This window comes from Anomaloglossus baeobatrachus, chromosome 5 (genome assembly GCF_048569485.1).
Source record: "Anomaloglossus baeobatrachus isolate aAnoBae1 chromosome 5, aAnoBae1.hap1, whole genome shotgun sequence".
Classification (NCBI taxonomy): Eukaryota; Metazoa; Chordata; class Amphibia; order Anura; family Aromobatidae; genus Anomaloglossus; species Anomaloglossus baeobatrachus.
Window position 1 is genome coordinate 169,408,601 of NC_134357.1, and position 19,053 is coordinate 169,427,653.

Here is a 19,053-nt window from a genome sequence, read left to right on the forward strand (position 1 = left end):
GTTCGACCGCTGCAGGGGCGGCACACCTCGACTTTCTGAGTTTCAGAGTCCCTCTTTCATAAACTAAATGGGATGTGTCTGACTATGTCACTCACTCCACATGCCCAGATAAGGTAGTAAAATATTAGCATTACATTTACTGTTGTCTACTGCTGTGTTTAGTTTTATTTTCCCCTCTACTATGTCATCTACTCATGTCATGAGCAACAAAGAAATATGGTGAGAGATGGCCCGACTATTAAAGGGTGGAGAACGTTGGAGGCTTTTTCTCTTTTTAATTTTGCCTTATATATGTCATTATGCAGAAAATAATGTTTTCTAACTTTAAAATCTGTTATCTTCGGTTTTGTATGTTTTATTGTCAGTTCGTAAAAGTTGAGTAATACTCTGACTACATTGTTCACAGCAGCAGCCTGGGAGTAAGCGAAGCATCCAGGCATCTTCTTCATGCTCTTCCCATTCCTTTTGAGAGCTGTTTCCAACCACTAAAGCATTTTTACTGCCTCCCCAGCCCTCTTGTTAGCGTTAGTTTCCCATTGACTTCTATTATGCTTGGTACTCAACTAAAGCCCGCCTGAGCGTCTGAGCTGCTCGTTTCCAGTACCGAGCACTTGAGCATTTAATTCTCGCTCATCACTAGTGATAACATATGCACATAAAGTGATGTCTTTTATCTTCTTTAAGTAGTTTATTATTGGTATGATAGTTTTAGTGGATTTGTGCACTGTTTGACTATTATTTACAATCATTACTTAGAAAATGATTTTGCTGTTGCGTTTTTCTATGAAACATATATTTTACCTGCATTTTTTTTATGTGGGAAAGGGAGGAACAAACTTATACATATCTCTGTAGGCTCTAGAACGCAACAGGGGCCTCTACATCTGCCTAACATACTGATGGGGGCCCAGGTTAAAATTTTGCACAAGGGCCAATTGGACACTAGTAAGCACTGAGATAATGTATATTTTTTCACACATTATATTAACAACAATAATATACCTTTTAATATTTTGATAAAACAACAGATAAAATAATAAATAGTAGTGTTTCTAAAAGGCTAAATTTTATAAACATATTTATTTTGTATATCCTGTCTGTAATTTGTATACCACTGTGTGTTTCTCATGTAGCAGCTTAGATAGACGCTTTCCTATGACATTCCAGGAAGCAATAGGCTGCGACAGGAAAATAACCAAGTCCTCTCACTAATCCCCTATCCTATTTTATCTGATGGACTGAGCTGCAGCTAAAGCATCAGTCTGTGACTGGAAGCTGAAGACACTCAACAAAATGTGACAAGGTGCCATCTGCAAATATCTCTGGGTTCCCAAAGGTGCTCCTCATGGTTGGTTCACCATGTGTGTCTCTTTGGTGTTCTTTGGTTGCCTGGTATTTGGGAGCCTTCCTTTCTTTTGCTCGTCCTGTCCGTCTCAGTGCAGCTGCACATTTCACTCACTTAGTGATGGATCAAAATCAAGGTATGTCCCCCTTGTCAAATGCTCACATATGTATCCAGCATCTATCAACGATCTTCTAACCTATACAGTTGTTACTTGTATGCTATTTTTTATTTTCCTTATTTAATTTGTACTGCCACTTCCTGTAGCCAAAGGATTAACTTCTGAGCAGTCTCTAATCTGATTTCAAAGAAAGCATTGAATGCCTTCTGTACCACATAGAGACTGTGTATTTATACCACGGGGATCCGGAAGAATGCACGCCATCACAAATAAACATGAAATACTTTATTATATGTCTACTAGACATATTGTATTTATGCAACAAGTGATCAAGAATTGTAATTTTAGATAACTATATTTCATATATTATTTATTTAAATTTACCTAAATATTCTTCATGACGTATAGTGTGCATGTATACAGAGCCTGTATATAGCTTCCATGCACTGCTCTACATACTTTCCTTTATAAACATAAATATTGAATAAATAATTCATTTTCAGGATGGAGTTCGGTGTAAAAATAGTACATATTTATGACGGATATTTATGTAACTATAACATTATAGAAATGAAGCAGTACAAAAACAAAAAAAAAATTTCAGGCTTTTCTTACAATGGACTCAAAGTGCCCCTCAATGGCTCCATACAAGCCATAGCATTGCTATATGCATGAGTGCATATTGTGTTTGATAAATATTATTTTTTTCTAACAGACTAAGGAACCTGAAAATTACAATTTTGGGTAGAAATAATTGGAAATCTGTTGAATATAAAAATATTATAAATAATATAAAAATATAAATAAAAATCTGTTGCTGTGTGTTACATTCATAGACCACACAATTTTTCAGACATTTTTTTTAATTTATGGCAGGATAAAGGGCAATAGTTATAACTCTGGCCATGGTAAATGTCAAGTTTTTAATGCAAATATAGCAGGATTTTTTTTATTTTGCACTGATATTTTCTTTGTTTATATCCTATAGTATGTTCACATGGTTTTCGGAAAAGTATACAGAAAACCAGTGTTGACAATGATTTAATGCACATAATGCACTATTATATATTTCTAAGGCTCTGATTATGGCTGTTTACAATATAATGTGTGTTACAACTCAGAGTATATAGATAATTCTGTAGTATAAAGAGTGTTGTAGTGCCAGGAAGAACATGGCGGAAATGGGATAGCAACATTGTTCTGTGACTGAACCCATCCTATTTAAATTATGGTCTATTAATTTCTTTTTCCATAGACTATTTTCTTTATAAATGTGCGCATTGCTGAGTTTGTGAGTGTATAAACTATTTTTTATCTGGAAATTAGTTTGCTATTCTTGAATTTTTGATATTTTGATATCTTGATATTCTGTAAGATTCTACGCTATGTTTGTTTCATTAGGTTTGGGTACCATTTGTATCAGTGGTACACGCAACAACTATTAATTCAATCAAAAGGTGCTTTACTGCAAATGAAAACAAGTCACCAGTCCATTTACTGTAATTACTGTAGTGACAACAGTAGAGAAGGTCACTGCGGCTCAGGCTGCCAATAACTCTAATTGCTGTTAGCCCATCTGCATTATGCTTTATGGCTGTTTTGGCCTTGATCCCAACAACATGTTGAGTACCAGATTCTGATTACATAATACTATAGAAAATAATGCGTGAAATCCGGTATCATCTATATAAGTGTTTAAAAGAAGAAATTATAAATTAAATAAAAAGGATAATACATTCACATATATTAGAATTTTATCCTTGCTACAGGTGGCAATATAAGGGAAAGTTGTCAGAACCAAGATTTTCCAGCATATTGCTAAATCTCTGTGTCATTATACAATCTTTCTATTTCCTCTTAGAAATGGGCAGAGATGAGCGAACCTGAGGTTAGATGTTCGGATTTCGAGTTTGGAAACTGACTATCCCCCCCAAAAAAAGTTCAGATTCGAAGTTCACTGAGTTACGAATGCAAACTACTCAAGCGAGCAGCTCTGTGCTTGGGTATGATTTATGCTCAGCCCTGCGCGAGCCGCTTGCAGTGTTTGAATGGCTCACACTGGAGGGTAACAACAGCATGATCAGATGTAGTGTCCACACGCAAACAAAAAATACAAAAAAAATTAAAACCCCCCATCCACCCTCTGCCAGAAGTGTTCTGCTTATGGCTGGCAACATGTGGGTGGAGCCACAAATTGCCTAATTTTCCGACTCCCATTGAGGTTGGATCAAGTCGGGGTCACAAACCAAACTTTTTTAAGGTTCGACTGTACCTGCCAAAACAAACATACAATCGTTCGCTCATCTCTATCCATCAGCACTGCATAGGGAGTCCAGATGCTGGGTTTACTAGCACTGCATTGGGAGTCCAGGCATCAGGAATAACAACACTGAATGGTTAGACCAGACATTGAGTCTACCAGCACTGTATAGCCATTCAGGGCATGAGGTCTACCAGCACTTCACAGGAAGTTCAGGCATTAAAAATATCAGCACTGAAAGTGGAGGTCAAGTACAAAGTTTAACAACACAGCATATGGATTCCACCAATTGGGTTCACCAGTACTGCATAGGGAGTGCAGGCATTAGTAATATAAGCACTGAAAAGGAAGGCCAGGCTTTGGGTCTACAAGCATTGCATAGAGATTCCTGGAATTGGGTCCACCAGCACTGCATAGCCAGTCCAGACATTGGGTCTACTAGCTCTGCATAGGGAGTCTAGGCATTGGGTCTGCCAGCACTAAACAGGGAGTCAAGGCATCAGGAATACCAACACTGAAATGGGAGGCCAGGCATTGGTTTTATCAAAACTGCATGGGTAATCCAGGCATTGGGTCTACCAGCTGAATAGTCCAGACATCAGGAATGTCAGCAATGAATGGGAGGTCAATCATTGGCTCTACCAATGCTGGATGCTTAGACCTAAGTTTTATAGTCCATGCACTGACTATGGTTTCTGGACCAGCTGTGGATCTCTTGACCCTAAATCAGCAGTCATATATCTCTATGAAGCTTAAGTAATGGACTGTTAAGCTCAGACACATGAAGCTGGTCTTAGGCACATGTCTTACTAACCATGAGCTACCTATCTTACTAAGGACACATTTTCCTGGTAATATTAGTGGTCATTGTCACATTCCCTCACTATATCCTATTGCAAGTTATGGCTACATTCATTCAGAGCTCATTAATTGCAGACATTTCTGCAACTTCATGTGCATTCCATATATCTGCAGACTGCGCAGGCATGTTTTATAAAGCCAGGCTCTGTACAGTCTGCAGATGTTTGGAGGCACTGACAGCCACAGAAATGTTTGCAACTGACCTATTCTGTGTAAATAAGCAAAATGATTGTCATTAAAAATATTATTCTTTGCTAACAAAAGTGGTCACATCTACAAATAAAACAATGTATTTTTCAGACTAGCAAGTAATTCTCAAAAATAAGTTTTTACTTAGCAATCACTTGTGTAAGGCCTGTTTCACACGTCAGTGAAAAACAGACGTTTTTCACTGACATGTTAAAAACGCATATGTCCCTCTGTGTGCCATGATTCATGGTACATATGAGTTGTCCATGTGCAATACGTTAGACGTGATCTGTGATAGCACATGGATATAAACTCACCTGCCCCCACTCCTGCTGTCCGTGGTGCTGAACTCTTTGGTTCTGCTGTGTCCCCCCCCTCTCTGCAGCTACTTTTGGCTTGGCTGTGGCTACATACATGAATACGTATTTAACTGATCAAACCGGCAGTGCGGTGAAACGCGCATCGAGGTGGGGGGGCATCTTTTGCAGTGCTGCACATGACTAATAGAATCAACAAATGGCCACAGGTAACTAGATGGTTACATTTATGTAACACCAACTTCATGGGGCGGAAGTAATATATAGGGGCAGTATGTCCTAAATATAAAATACCCCTGAGGTTTAAGATGTGTATTTTACATAGAACCACTTGGGCATGCTAGCTATTTATTACTTAATGACCTGCTATGAGATATTTGATTTATGCCACTCGTGGTCTTTTTGGTGTATGTGGTATGTGACCATCATTGGCCATTTTAGCTATACCTTTAAACTGTTGCAGCAACTGCATTAAATGAACCACCCTTTGTGGTGCGGTTCTTTATCCCTTCAAAATCCAAATATATGTTAGCCTATGTATAATGAAATTCTTTTATTGTCTGCACTGGCACTTTGTATAATAAATTTTCTCTTTTGAATATCATAATTAAGGATGATCGAATACCTCAAATATTCGGCTTCACGAATATTTACTGAATAATGCGCCGCTATTTGACTATTTGCGAATATTCAATGCGCAATGTAAGTCTATGGGAAACCTGAATAACAACTATTCAGAAATATTTGGGCTTCCCATAGACTTAGGGGTACTTTACATGCTGCGGCATCGCTAGCGATTGCTAGAGATGTTGAGAGCAATAGCTCCCGCCCCCGCTGTTCGTGCGACATTTGGTGATCGCTGCCGTAGCGAACATTATCACTACGGCAGCGTCACACGCACATACCCTTGCAGCGACGTCGCTGTGACCGCCGAACAATCCCTCCCTCAATGGGGAGGTGCGTTCGGCGTCATAGCGACATCACTGCGGCGTCACTAAGCGGCCGGCCAATAGAAGTGGAGGGGTGGAGATGAGCGGGACATAACATTCCGTCCACCTCCTTCCTTCCACATTGCTGGTGGACGCAGGTAAGGAGATGTTCGTCGCTCCCACGATGTCACACATAGCGATGTGTGATGCCGCAGGAACGACGAACAACATCGTACTGGTGGCAGCAGCGATATTAAGGAAATGAACGACGTGTCAACGATCACCGTTTTGAAACAATTTTGCGATCGTTGATCGTCGCTCAAAAGTGTTACACACTGCGATGTCGCTACCAGCGCCGGATGTGCGTCACTAACGACGTGACTCCGACGATATATCGGTAGCGATGTCGCAGCGTGTAAAGTACCCCTTACATTGCGCATGGAATATTCGCAAAGTGGCGACCTATTCATTTGATATTCGCAAAGCCGAATATTTGAGGTATTCGATCATCTCTAATCATAATCTGCTATTCCTGAGTATTTTGTAGGTTGTAATTGTTGGTGATAGGAATCAATTCATGAATTTGAGAGGCCACCTATAGATAATACATACATGAATATGTATGAGGATAAGCAGCTGCAGAAAGCAAAGGCAGAATACCGCATCGCTGGAGAAGGTGAGAATAAAAAGCTCTTTATTTTCAATGTCTGTGTTTTTCTGGAACGTGTTTCATGTACCACACCATAGTGTGGTCCGTGGGACATCTGTGATGCCAGATAAAAATGGACATGTCTCCGTGCAGCAATCACGGACACACGTGTACGCCATATGGGGACACGGTCAGTGAGAAATTACTCATGTGTGTGCCGAATCATTGATTTTAATGGGTCTGCATATGTCCGTTATTCTGGTACATATAAAAACAACAACATACGTACCAGAATCACTGACGTGTGAAAGAGGCCTAATTCAGGAGCTCCGCATCAATTGCTGCCGGGAGTGGGAAATGGGCCCCAACCAGACAATTTGCTGTTAATAAAGTATTAGCTACTGGGCTAGGCCTGCAAACGGAAGCCTTGCCCCAGTGAGCTATCCATGTGTTATCAACACGTCATTTTTACAGGAAAGAACTACAAAAAAAGTAAATAAAAGAATAATATGCCATCAAGACTGATTAAGCATATTTTGCATACTTTCCCATAGCAACTAATCACAACACAGTTTTCACTTTAATAGAACAGTGTAGAAAATGAAATCTGCACTGCAATTGGTTGCTATGGACAGCAAGGCTACAGCTTTAATAGCTAAGGCCTGGCATCTTTACCAAGTATAGCTTGGCCACCTGCCTTGCCTCTTGTGTCTCTTTTAGTGATGAGTGGACCCGTGGATGTTCAGGTTTGCCAGGTTCAGCCGGACTTTAAGAGAAGTTTGCTTTGGGACCCAAACTTGATGCTGAACACCATAAAATTAAATTGCAACCCAAACTTGTGTGCTGTGAAATGACTGTAAAATGGGCATAGTAAGGACTAGGGGACTGCATAAGGAAACAAAATGAAGACAGTTGTCCTGCAAACAAATGTGAATAGGGAATAAATTAAAAAAAATGAAGTGGGTACCCACCTATTTTTAATAACTAGTGTGAGTAAAGCAGACAACTGTGCGCCAAGCCTCAGCTGTCAGCTTTACCTTGGCTGGTTATCAAAAATAGAAAGGATCCCATGTCATTTTTTAAAAAATATTTAAATGAATCATTTAAAAAGTGGCGTGGGCTCCTCTCTACTTTTGTTAACCAGCCAAGGTAAAGCAGAAAGATATTTTAGTCTGTGTTCGAGTCAAAGACCTGGACACCTGGTGTTTGGTATAAGCCCCGAACTATTTGCTTATCTGTAGTCAATTTTTTTCCACAGAACTATGTCTGCATGTGTAGCGCCCCACAGGGCAGGTGTTTTACTTGTTCCTGGACCGGGGATGCAGATCCTCTGCGTCGTCATGGGGTGGCCTGCCCTGGTACCGTTGCCCCAAGGTGAACAGAAGGGGAGGAAAGCGGTGGTAGGGAGGATGGAGGTAGTAGTTGGAGGTTAGGAAAGTCTATTAGCTGATCATAACGCCACCTGTGGTACGCGGCCAGGGATGGGGGCCGCCGCTACAGGGTCTCTTTCACCGGGGCAGATGTTGGGTGCAGCCGGAATGGTGTTGCTCCCCACAGGTGGAGCGGGATTACCCCGGGGAGGATGGTGGGGGTGATGGTAGTCCCTGTTGGCACCGCAGCACTGGGCGACGGTAAAGGAGAGGCAGAGACAGGGGCTGTGGTTCCAGGTCTTTTTACTCACAAGTCAGGCAGGTGCTGCTCCAGAATGCCAGACTGCAATGATTGGCTCCAGCCGATCCCGGATCCGTGAAAGGTCAAGTCCGGTGTGTGTGTCAGCCTGTGAGCCCGTTCCTCCTTGGATACGCTAAGTATCGGACCCCCATGTCGTGAAGCACTTGAGAGTCCCAGTGTCAGTAAAGAGTTCTGTATGCTGATAGCGCGGTTCCGTTGTGGGGCCAGTCCTCAACCCCAGATCCTATATGCTATATTTGGCTGCAGACTCGTTGGGACGGGTCCGGTGACTGTTCTAGCTGTTCCCTGTGACCCTTGCAGAGTTGGTAGATAACGTGAATTGTATCTGCCCTAGGAATCTGTATCCCAACAGCGCTGGTCCTGTGGAAGCAGCCGCCTTCTTCTCCCCAGTGACCGTGTTGAACTTCCTGTCCCACAGAGCTGCTTGCTCTGCTCTTTGTCTGAAGCTGTTCTCTCCCTGTTGTATTTGCGTTGTGTGTTCTGAGCTGCTGCCTCCAGCCGCTGCCACCGGCTGGTTCGCTACTTTCACTAGGTCAACCTGCTCTTCCCACTGTGTGCTCCTGACTTCCCCTGGTGGTTGCTTCTCCCTGACCCTGAGTCCTTGGTTCCAGTGGATCGGGGAGCCCCTGGTGCAGTGGCGTCTTGTAAACCCACCGCTGTAGTGACCCCCTACTGTGATTCGACCCTGGCCCAGTCCCCACTGGGGAGGGCGACCCACTAACTGTATGTTTGTCTAAGTGTAAACAGGCATTGACCTTCCCTGAACCCGGGATAAGTACTACACCCTAATGGGGTGCAGTACCCTGTGGTTCCTGAAGCCGCAGGGGCGCGACATATGCACAGGGGAGGAGGCAGACCATTTTTAACATTTTTTTATGATGTAGATGCAAACAAAGAAGTGTAAAGCGGGCTTTACACGCTACAATATATCTAACGATGTGTCGGCGGGGTCACGTCGTAAGTGACGCACATCCAGCATCGTTAGTAATATTGTAGTGTGTGAAACCTACGTGCGATTGCGATTGAACGAATAAACGTTGATCGCATACATGTCGTTCAAAACCTAAAAATTGAACGTCGGGTTGTTCAATGTTCCTGAGGCATCACACATCGCAGTGTGTGGCACCCCGGTAACCATGAACTGCAGCTTACCTGCGTCCTGCGGCTCCCGCCGCCTATGCGGAAGGAAGGAGATGGGCGGAATGTTTACGTCCCGCTCATCTCCGTCCCTCCGCTTCTATTGGCCGGATGCCGTATGATGTGGCTGTGACGCCGAACGTCCCTACCAATCCAGGAAGTGGATGTTCGCCGCCCACATCGAGGTCGTATGCTAGGTAAGTATGTGTAACGGCAATTAATCGTTTGTGCGACATGGTCAACAAATTGAACGTGCCGCACATACGATGGGGGCATGTCACATCGCATACGATATCGTATGCTTAATTGTAAGGTGTAAAGCAGGCTTTAGTCTTTCAAAGTTTTTGCACTCCATAAAGGCATATAAGTAAAAAAATATACAAGTGAAATTAGGAACTGTGTGAGGGCTCGTATTTAGTGGGGGGAGCTATAGTTTTACTGCTACTATTTTTAGATGAATACAATCTAGTGGGGTACAGTGACTGACAGTCTTCCCTGTATAACTGTGTATGCAGAGACAGATATAGCTATGAATCTCCAATAAGATTGCCTATTCGACTCATGTCTATACAAACACCAGGGATTTCAATGAATATAATACAAGTTCTACTGATTCTTTTCCAACAAATGCATATATCACTCTCCTCAGCTCCTCTTTTTCTATACCGCGCTGTCCACAGATCGGATTACATGTACAATGTGACAGTTTCTGTTTTAAATAATTTTATATTTTAATAGATTGTATTTTTATGAAATATGCTTATTTATAAAAAAAAATGTTGGACTGGAAAAGGGACATTATTTTGAATATTAAGGGGTACTTTGCACACTACGACATCGCAGCTGCGATGTCGGTGGGGTCAAATCGAAAGTGACGCACATCTGGCATCGTTGTTGACATCGGAGTATGTGAATCCTTTTTACTACGATTAACGAGCGCAAAAGTGTCAAAATTGTATGATCGGTGTAGTGTCGGGCATTTCCATAATGTCGCTGCAGCGACAGGTACAATGTTGTTTCTCGTTCCTGCGGCAGCACACATCGCTGTGTATGAAGCCGCAGGAGGGAGGAGCATCTCCTTACCTGCGTCCCGGCTGCAATGAGGAAGGAAGGAGGTGGGCGGGATGTTTACGTCCCGCTCATCTCCGCCCCTTTGTTTCTATTGGCCGCCCGCCGTGTGACGTCTCTGTGACGCCGCACGACCCGCCCCCTTAAGAAGGAGGCGGTTTTCCGGCCAGAGCGATGTCGCAGGGCAGGTAAGTGCATGTGAAGCTGCCGTAGCGATAATTTTCGCTACGGCAGCTATCACAAGATATCGCATGTGCGACGGGGGCGGGGACTATCGCGCCCGGCATCGCTACAATCGGCTTGCGATGTTGTAGTGTGCAAAATACCCCTTAGAGTTTCCTATTTTGTTTAAGCAATTCTTTTACTCTTTTATTCTTCCTTACTGAAACCAGCTCCCAATACTAAACCACTGCGGGGTGCAAAAGGGCATTTTATTTGTGATAAAGCGGGGGCAGCACAGATGTATTATACTGATGAAACAACAATTCACAAATATACCATTCATGGAGGGGGTGGTTGCTCAGTATTATAAATGCACACAGACGAGGCTTGTATGGAGCAGCAGTAACACAGATAGGTGTGTGATGTACAGTGTCTGGTTATATCCTATTAATAATGCCCACAGTATTAGATCAGGTGTTCTGCCCAGCACTATATAAGAGCACCCTAATTTACCCAGGCAGCACTAAAGGGTCTGGCTGCACCCTGCAAACCATGCATTAACTCTGATGGCCCTATGAAAGCCCCAATTGTGTGCATTTTTAATACTAAGCAACCCTCTCCTCCATGAAACTTTACTAATCGATCTCCCTCTTACTAAACTCTCCCCTCCCGAATCCATTCTGAATGCCGCAGCCAGGATCATTTTCCTCTCCAACCACTTCACTGATGCCTCTGCTCTGTGCCAGTCATTGCACTAGTTGCCTATCCACTACAGAATCCAACATAAACTTATCATTCTCACCAACAAAGCTCTCCATAGTTCTGCACTGCCCTACATCTCCTCCCTCATCTCTGTCTATCACTCCACCCGTGCCCTCCGTTCTGCTAATGACCTAAGACTGACATCCGCAATAATTCAAACCTCCCACTCCCATCTTCAAGATTTCTCACGAGCTGCACCAATGCTCTGGAACACATTACCAAGAACAATTCAATTAATTCCCAACATCCACACCTTTAAGCGGGCCCTTAAAATGCATTTCTTTAGACTAGCCTATCACCTTACCTCCCTGATCTAATCTAGTCCCATTCTGCCCTTCATAAAATTTACTTCCAATTCATGTCCCCTGTATCTTCTGATTGCATTCCTCTTCATGTATTTTTTACACTCTGTATGTATAAATTCTGGCTGGTGACCGGTCCACGCAGCTGGTTTTGAATCCCCTATTAATTAGATGGCTGGTCCATATACAGTATGACAAGCTTTTCTCCCCCCCATTCACCTTTTGTGCCTCCCCTATTTCCTCATAGACTGTAAGCTTATGAGCACAGCCCTCTCTCCTCTTGGTATCTGAACTTTGTTATTCTGTAATTTCTCATATTTTCTGTACATGTCCTCTCTGAATTGTAAAGTGCTGTTGGCACTATAGAAATAAAAATGATTATTATTATTATGAATTGTAGGTTTGTATATGGTTACTTCATCAGTATTTTGTACAGGTACTTCCCCGCCTTTATCATTGGGGTCTGCTGTATCCTGTAGTGTTTATTACGGTATATTGTGGCCTGGTGTTGGTGAGGAAATCTGGCTTTTTTCTGTGATGATTTTTGAATTTTTGTCCCCTGTGAACTCTTTTACTCTTAATAGAGAACATGAACCTGAGATAGCTTGACTGCTTCTACATTATGCTGCAATATTTCAGCATTGCACTAAACTGAAATTACTAGTGATGAGCGAGTACTAAAAAGCTCGGGTGCTCGAGGCTCGGGCCGAGCATCCCAAGATACTCGTGTACTCGGCCCGAGCACCTGAGCCCAATGTTATCCTATGGGAGACCCGAGTATTTTTCTGAAATGACCCCCGGCAGCATGTAGAAACCCTAAAAATGTCACAAAAGTCTCAGAAGAGTGCTCAAATGACATGGCAACAGCATGGGGAAGACCCCTTGAAGCATTTATCACTCAAAAGTCACAGCTGTGAACAATTTTGTCCGCGTTTTACGCCATTTTTACGGACTCACCAGAAAACCTTCCAAAATGACACCAAAATGAATTTTCATGGCGGAAATGTTAAGGGCACATACCCAATAGTGAGATAGAGCTGGTGTATGTTACTTTTTGAGATTAATACATGAAAGATTTTACATAAAACATTGTGTGGCATTCCGATGTCCAAAACCCACGTTTTGTGCTTTTTACTAGCGATGTCGGTCATTTTTTTTTTCATTCTATCTCCCGTCGGTCGGTCTCGCTCTGTCGGTCTCTCTCTGTCTTGTCTGTCCCCCTCTCACAGTCTGTCAGTCATTCTCCCCCCTCTCTCTTACTTACCGTTCCCCGATCACTGCTGCGGCGCTGCACAGCTGTGTTCACTAAACTCCGGTGGCTTTTCCTCTTTTGAAAAAGCCGGAGATTAAACAATCTTGTATTCCCTGCTTTCCTGCTTTTCGGCGCCTATGATTGGTTGCAGTGAGACACGCCCCCACGCTGAGTGACAGGTGTCTCACTGCACCCAAACACAGCAGCCGGTGTGTGTGTGTATACTGTGCAGTGAAATAAATAATTAAATAATTAAAAAAAACGGCGTGCGGCCCCCCAATTTTAATACCAGCCAGATAAAGCCATACGGCTGAAGGCTGGTATTCTCAGGATGGGGAGCTCCACGTTATGGGGAGCCCCCCATCCTAACAATATCAGTCAGCAGCCGCCCAGAATTGCCGCATACATTAGATGCGACAGTTCTGGGACTGTACCCGGCTCTTCCCGATTTACCCTAGTGCGTTGGCAAATCGGGGTAATAAGGAGTTAATGGCAGCCCATAGCTGCCACTAAATCCTAGATTAATCATGTCAGGCGTCTCCCCGAGCTTCCTTCCATGATTAATCTGTAAATTACAGTTAAAAAACACACACACCCGAAAAATCCTTTATTAGAAATAAAAAACACTAACAAAGTCCCTCATCACCAATTTATTAACCCCGACAATCCCTCCATGTCCGGCGTAATCCACGGACCTCCAGCGTCGCGTCCAGCTGTGCTGCATGAAGGTGACAGGAGCTGCAGAATACACCGCCGCTCCGGTCAGCTTCACACAGCAACTGAGGTGAGTATAGCGATCAGAACCACAGATCTGCCAAAGATTTATCTCTGTGTGACGGGGCCTTTAGAGGTAGGCTATCGAGCCATATACAGTATGTGACATACGTACCTTACATGTTGAAAAGAGGGAATTTTATCTCTACAAAGCATGGGCTAAACAGCAATTTTGCTGGGGGTAGGACAGGGTATCTTTATGCCTGTCCATAACATTCTGTTAAGCTGGAGGAATTTTTTAAAACAGAAATGTTACTTCAGTCTCTGGCACAGTCTATGAAGAAGATGCACCAAATTCATTTAGTGATGTGTGCTTCTTAATGAATTTGGCACTTGTACCCCATGGAGATCTTCATTAATACCTGGTATGCCCAACACCAGTTTTACTGAATAGGCCCCTATGTCTCTATATAATTTTAGGCCCTGATTTATCAAGACAATCATCAGCAATGTTAATGCTGGTCTTCATGGGAGGATGTGCCGGAGTCAAACGCTCATGATTCATTAAGAGGTTCAACTTGCCAAAAATCTTACTCCTAATCCAGTTCCTGAATGTCGTGAGGTAGGCGAGCCGAACGAGCTCCCATTCAATCCCTGTCCCACCGCAGTTCCATTCATTTTGGGGAGATTGGCAAATCTAGTGTAAAAACAACAAAAATCACAAAGGATTTGAAACTTATTAGTGTTTAATGCCAGATTTCTGCATGAATATTTATGGTTAATCGTCTGAAGTATTAGGCTTGTACATGACCATTTTTGAATTCAGCATTCCATTTTTTTGTATACACAAGCTATTTTTATTTTTGGACATAATAATTATATATTACCCTTTATTTCTATATTTATGTTTTTATTTGAATTGCTACATTGGTGTACATTTTTGTTTCGGTATCTCAAAATCTGCCAGGAGGTGTAACACCATTTTTCATATACAGTTAGGTCCAGAAATATTTGGACAGTGACACAATTTTCGCGAGTTGGGCTCTGCATGCCACCACATTGGATTTGAAATGAAACCTCTACAACAGAATTCAAGTGAAGATTGTAACGTTTAATTTGAAGGTTTGAACAAAAATATCTGATAGAAATTGTAGGAATTGTACACATTTCTTTACAAACACTCCACATTTTAGGAGGTCAAAAGTAATTGGACAAATAAACCAAACCCAAACAAAATATTTTTATTTTCAATATTTTGTTGCGAATCCTTTGGAGGCAATCACTGCCTTAAGTCTGGAACCCATGGACATCGCCAAACGCTGGGTTTCCTCCTTCTTAATGCTTTGCCAGGCCTTTACAGCCGCAGCCTTCAGGTCTTGCTTGTTTGTGGGTCTTTCCGTCTTAAGTCTGGATTTGAGCAAGTGAAATGCATGCTCAATTGGGTTAAGATCTGGTGATTGACTTGGCCATTGCAGAATGTTCCACTTTTTTGCACTCATGAACTCCTGGGTAGCTTTGGCTGTATGCTTGGGGTCATTGTCCATCTGTACTATGAAGCGCCGTCCGATCAACTTCGCGGCATTTGGCTGAATCTGGGCTGAAAGTATATCCCTGTACACTTCAGAATTCATCCGGCTACTCTTGTCTGCTGTTATGTCATCAATAAACACAAGTGACCCAGTGCCATTGAAAGCCATGCATGCCCATGCCATCACGTTGCCTCCACCATGTTTTACAGAGGATGTGGTGTGCCTTGGATCATGTGCCGTTCCCTTTCTTCTCCAAACTTTTTTCTTCCCATCATTCTGGTACAGGTTGATCTTTGTCTCATCTGTCCATAGAATACTTTTCCAGAACTGAGCTGGCTTCATGAGGTGTTTTTCAGCAAATTTAACTCTGGCCTGTCTATTTTTGGAATTGATGAATGGTTTGCATCTAGATGTGAACCCTTTGTATTTACTTTCATGGAGTCTTCTCTTTACTGTTGACTTAGAGACAGATACACCTACTTCACTGAAAGTGTTCTGGACTTCAGTTGATGTTGTGAACGGGTTCTTCTTCACCAAAGAAAGTATGTGGCGATCATCCATCACTGTTGTCATCCGTGGACGCCCAGGCCTTTTTGAGTTCCCAATCTCACCAGTCAATTCCTTTTTTCTCAGAATGTACCCGACTGTTGATTTTGCTACTCCAAGCATGTCTGCTATCTCTCTGATGGATTTTTTCTTTTTTTTCAGCCTCAGGATGTTCTGCTTCACCTCAATTGAGAGTTCCTTAGACCGCTTGTTGTCTGGTCACAGCAACAGCTTCCAAATGCAAAACCACACACCTGTAATCAACCCCAGACCTTTTAACTACTTCATTGATTACAAGTTAACGAGGGAGACGCCTTCAGAGTTAATTGCAGCCCTTAGAGTCCCTTGTCCAATTACTTTTGGTCCCTAGAAAAAGAGGAGGCTATGCATTACAGAGCTATGATTCCTAAACCCTTTCTCCGATTTGGATGTGAAAACTCTCATATTGCAGCTGGGAGTGTGCACTTTCAGCCCATATTATATATATAATTGTATTTCTGAACATGTTTTTGTAAACAGCTAAAATAACAAAACTTGTGTCACTGTCCAAATATTTCTGGCCCTGACTGTATGACATTTGATATTATTTAAATATTTATTTCTCTTAGTAGAATCATGTAACCAGTGCAGATTAAAAACCATTTACAGTGGAACCTTGGATTATGAGTAACCCAGTTTGCGAGCTTTTTACAAATTTGTAACTTGGTTTACGAGCAAGAATTCAAAATATGAGCAAATGCTCACCTCGCACACGTCCGATTCCTTTGTACAGTACAGTATAGTACAGTATCTAATATATATATACTGTACTGTATGTCTGTCAATTTGCATTTGTGGATACAGTACTGTACTGTACTTTGTTTGTCCTAACCAGTACAGCGCATTGCTTGTACTGTAATCTGCCTGTGCAGCATTCCTACCCCACCTTTGGCTTAGTCCGGCCCTTATTTTGATAAGAATAGACTTGGGGTGTCTTTTCTGTGTACTGTATAGAATAAAGATTGTCATATTTATAGTTAGTGAAATTGATGCTACCACAATAACCCTTCTCATGCCATCTCTTGTCTCCCGCACACCAACAATTCTATTGTAAGCTAACGTGCAGTTTAATTTTCTTTATATGTTTTTTTACTGTACAGTATTTCGTATTAGTGTACTGTAATAATTTTATATGAATACAGCACATTATTTTGTATCACTGTAATACGTTTGTATAAATACAGTACATATTTTTGCGTTGTGGAGCGAATTATCTGCGTTTCAATTATATCCATACAGTGAAGGAAATAATTATTTCATCCTTTGCTGATTTTGTAAGTTTGCCCACTGACAAACACATGAACAGTCCATAATTTTTAGGATAGGTTAATTTTAAAAGTGAGAGAGAATATCCAAAAGAAAATCTAGAAAATCACACTGTATAAATTATATATATGTATTTGCATTTTGCAGAGAAATAAGTATTTGATCCCCTACCAGCCATTAAGAGTTCTGGCTCCTACAGACCACTTAGGCTATGTGCCCACGGGAGCTTGCTCCTGCGGATTTTGCTGTGGAAAACCTGCGGATTTATCTGGATTTTCTAGATAAATCCTAAGGTTTCAGCAAGTACAGACACTCCCCATGTTACCCTATGGGACGTGGGGAGTGTCTGTGTCCATGATGCAGAATGTGTGGCTGCGGAATATGCTGCGGATGTCCCACAGCCGCACATAACTGCATGTAAATTATTCCTGCGGATTTACCTGCGGAAATCATGGCCCGCCACTATGGAGATAGAGGCCGGGACTTCCGCAGGTAAATTGCATGAATATCCACAGGTTTACTGCAACAATTCCGCTGGAATCCCACAGCTATGTATAGCTGCGGATTCCGGGGAGGTGCTGCGGGAAACCTGCGGACGTACCTGCGGATATATCCGCAGGTACGAGTTCCTGTGGGCACACAGCCTTAGACGCTCTTAGTCAACTCGTTACCTGCATTAAAGACAGCTGCCTTAAATTGTCCCCTGTATAAAAGACTCATGTCCACAGGCTCAATTTATCAGTCAGACTCTAACCTCTAAATCATGAGTAAGACCAAAGAGCTTTCTAAGGATGTCAGGAACAAGATCATAGACCTGCAGAAAGCTGGAATGGGCTACAAACCTTAAGTAAGATGCTTTGTAAGAAGGAGACAACTGTTGGTGCAATAGTAAGAAAATGGAAGAAATACAAAATGTGTCAACATCGATCTGGGGCACCATGCAAAATCTCACCTTGTGGGGTATCCAGGATCATGAGGAAGGTGAGAGATCAGCTTAAATCTACATGGGGAGAATTTGATAATAATCTCAAGGCTGCTGGGACCACTGTCACCAAGAAAACCATTGGTAACACATTACACCGTAATGGATTAAAATCCTGCAGTGCCCGCAAAGTCCCACTGCACAAGAAGGCACATGTGCAGGCCCGTCTGAATTTTGCCAGTGAACACCTGTATGATTCTGAGAGTGATTGGGAGAAGGTGCTGTGGTCAGATGAGACAAAAATTGAGCTCTTTGGTCTTAAATCAATTCGCCGTGTTTGTAGGAAGAAAAATGCTGCCTATGATCCAAAGAACATCGTCCTCACTGTCAAGCATGGAGGTGGAAACATTATGTTTTGGAGGTGTTTCTCTGCTAAGGGCACAGGACTACTTCACCGCATCAATGAGACAATGGATGGAGCCATGTACCGTAAAATCCTGAGTGATAACCTCCTTCCCTGCACCAGAACATTAAAAATGGGTCGTGACTGTGTCTTCTAGCATGACAATGACCCAAAACATACAGCCAAGGCAACAAAGGAGTGGCTCAAAAGAAGCACATTAAGGTCATGTAGTGGCCTAGCCAGTCTCCAGACCATTATCCCATAGAAAACTTATTGAGGGAGCCGAAACTCCAAATTGCTAAATGATAGCCTCAAAATCTTAATGATTTAGAGATGATCTGCAAAGAAGAGTGAACCAAAATTCCTCCAGACATGTGCGCAAGCCTCATCAACCACAAAAAATTGACTGACTGCTGTGCTTGCCAACAAGGGTTTTGCCATCAAGTATTAAGTCTTGTTTGTCAGAGGGATCAAATACTTATTTTTTTCTGCAAAATGCAAACACATTTTTATAATTTATACAATGTGATTTTTTTGGATTTTATTATGGATAATCTATCTCTCGCTGTTAAAATTAACCTACCCTTAAAA

General features: G+C 42.3%; 1 protein-coding gene across 1 annotated transcript in view; it reads left to right on the top strand.

The window, feature by feature from the left end:
* The first annotated feature begins 1,241 nt into the window (after positions 1-1,241).
* The window catches only part of LRIT1 (leucine rich repeat, Ig-like and transmembrane domains 1), a 117,392-nt gene continuing 99,580 nt past the window's right edge, over positions 1,242-19,053 (top strand). Inside the window, exon 1 of the mRNA XM_075347297.1 lies at positions 1,242-1,481. Coding sequence (XP_075203412.1) covers positions 1,360-1,481 — 122 coding nt within the window. The 5' untranslated portion in view covers positions 1,242-1,359. The remainder of the gene's footprint in view (positions 1,482-19,053) is intronic.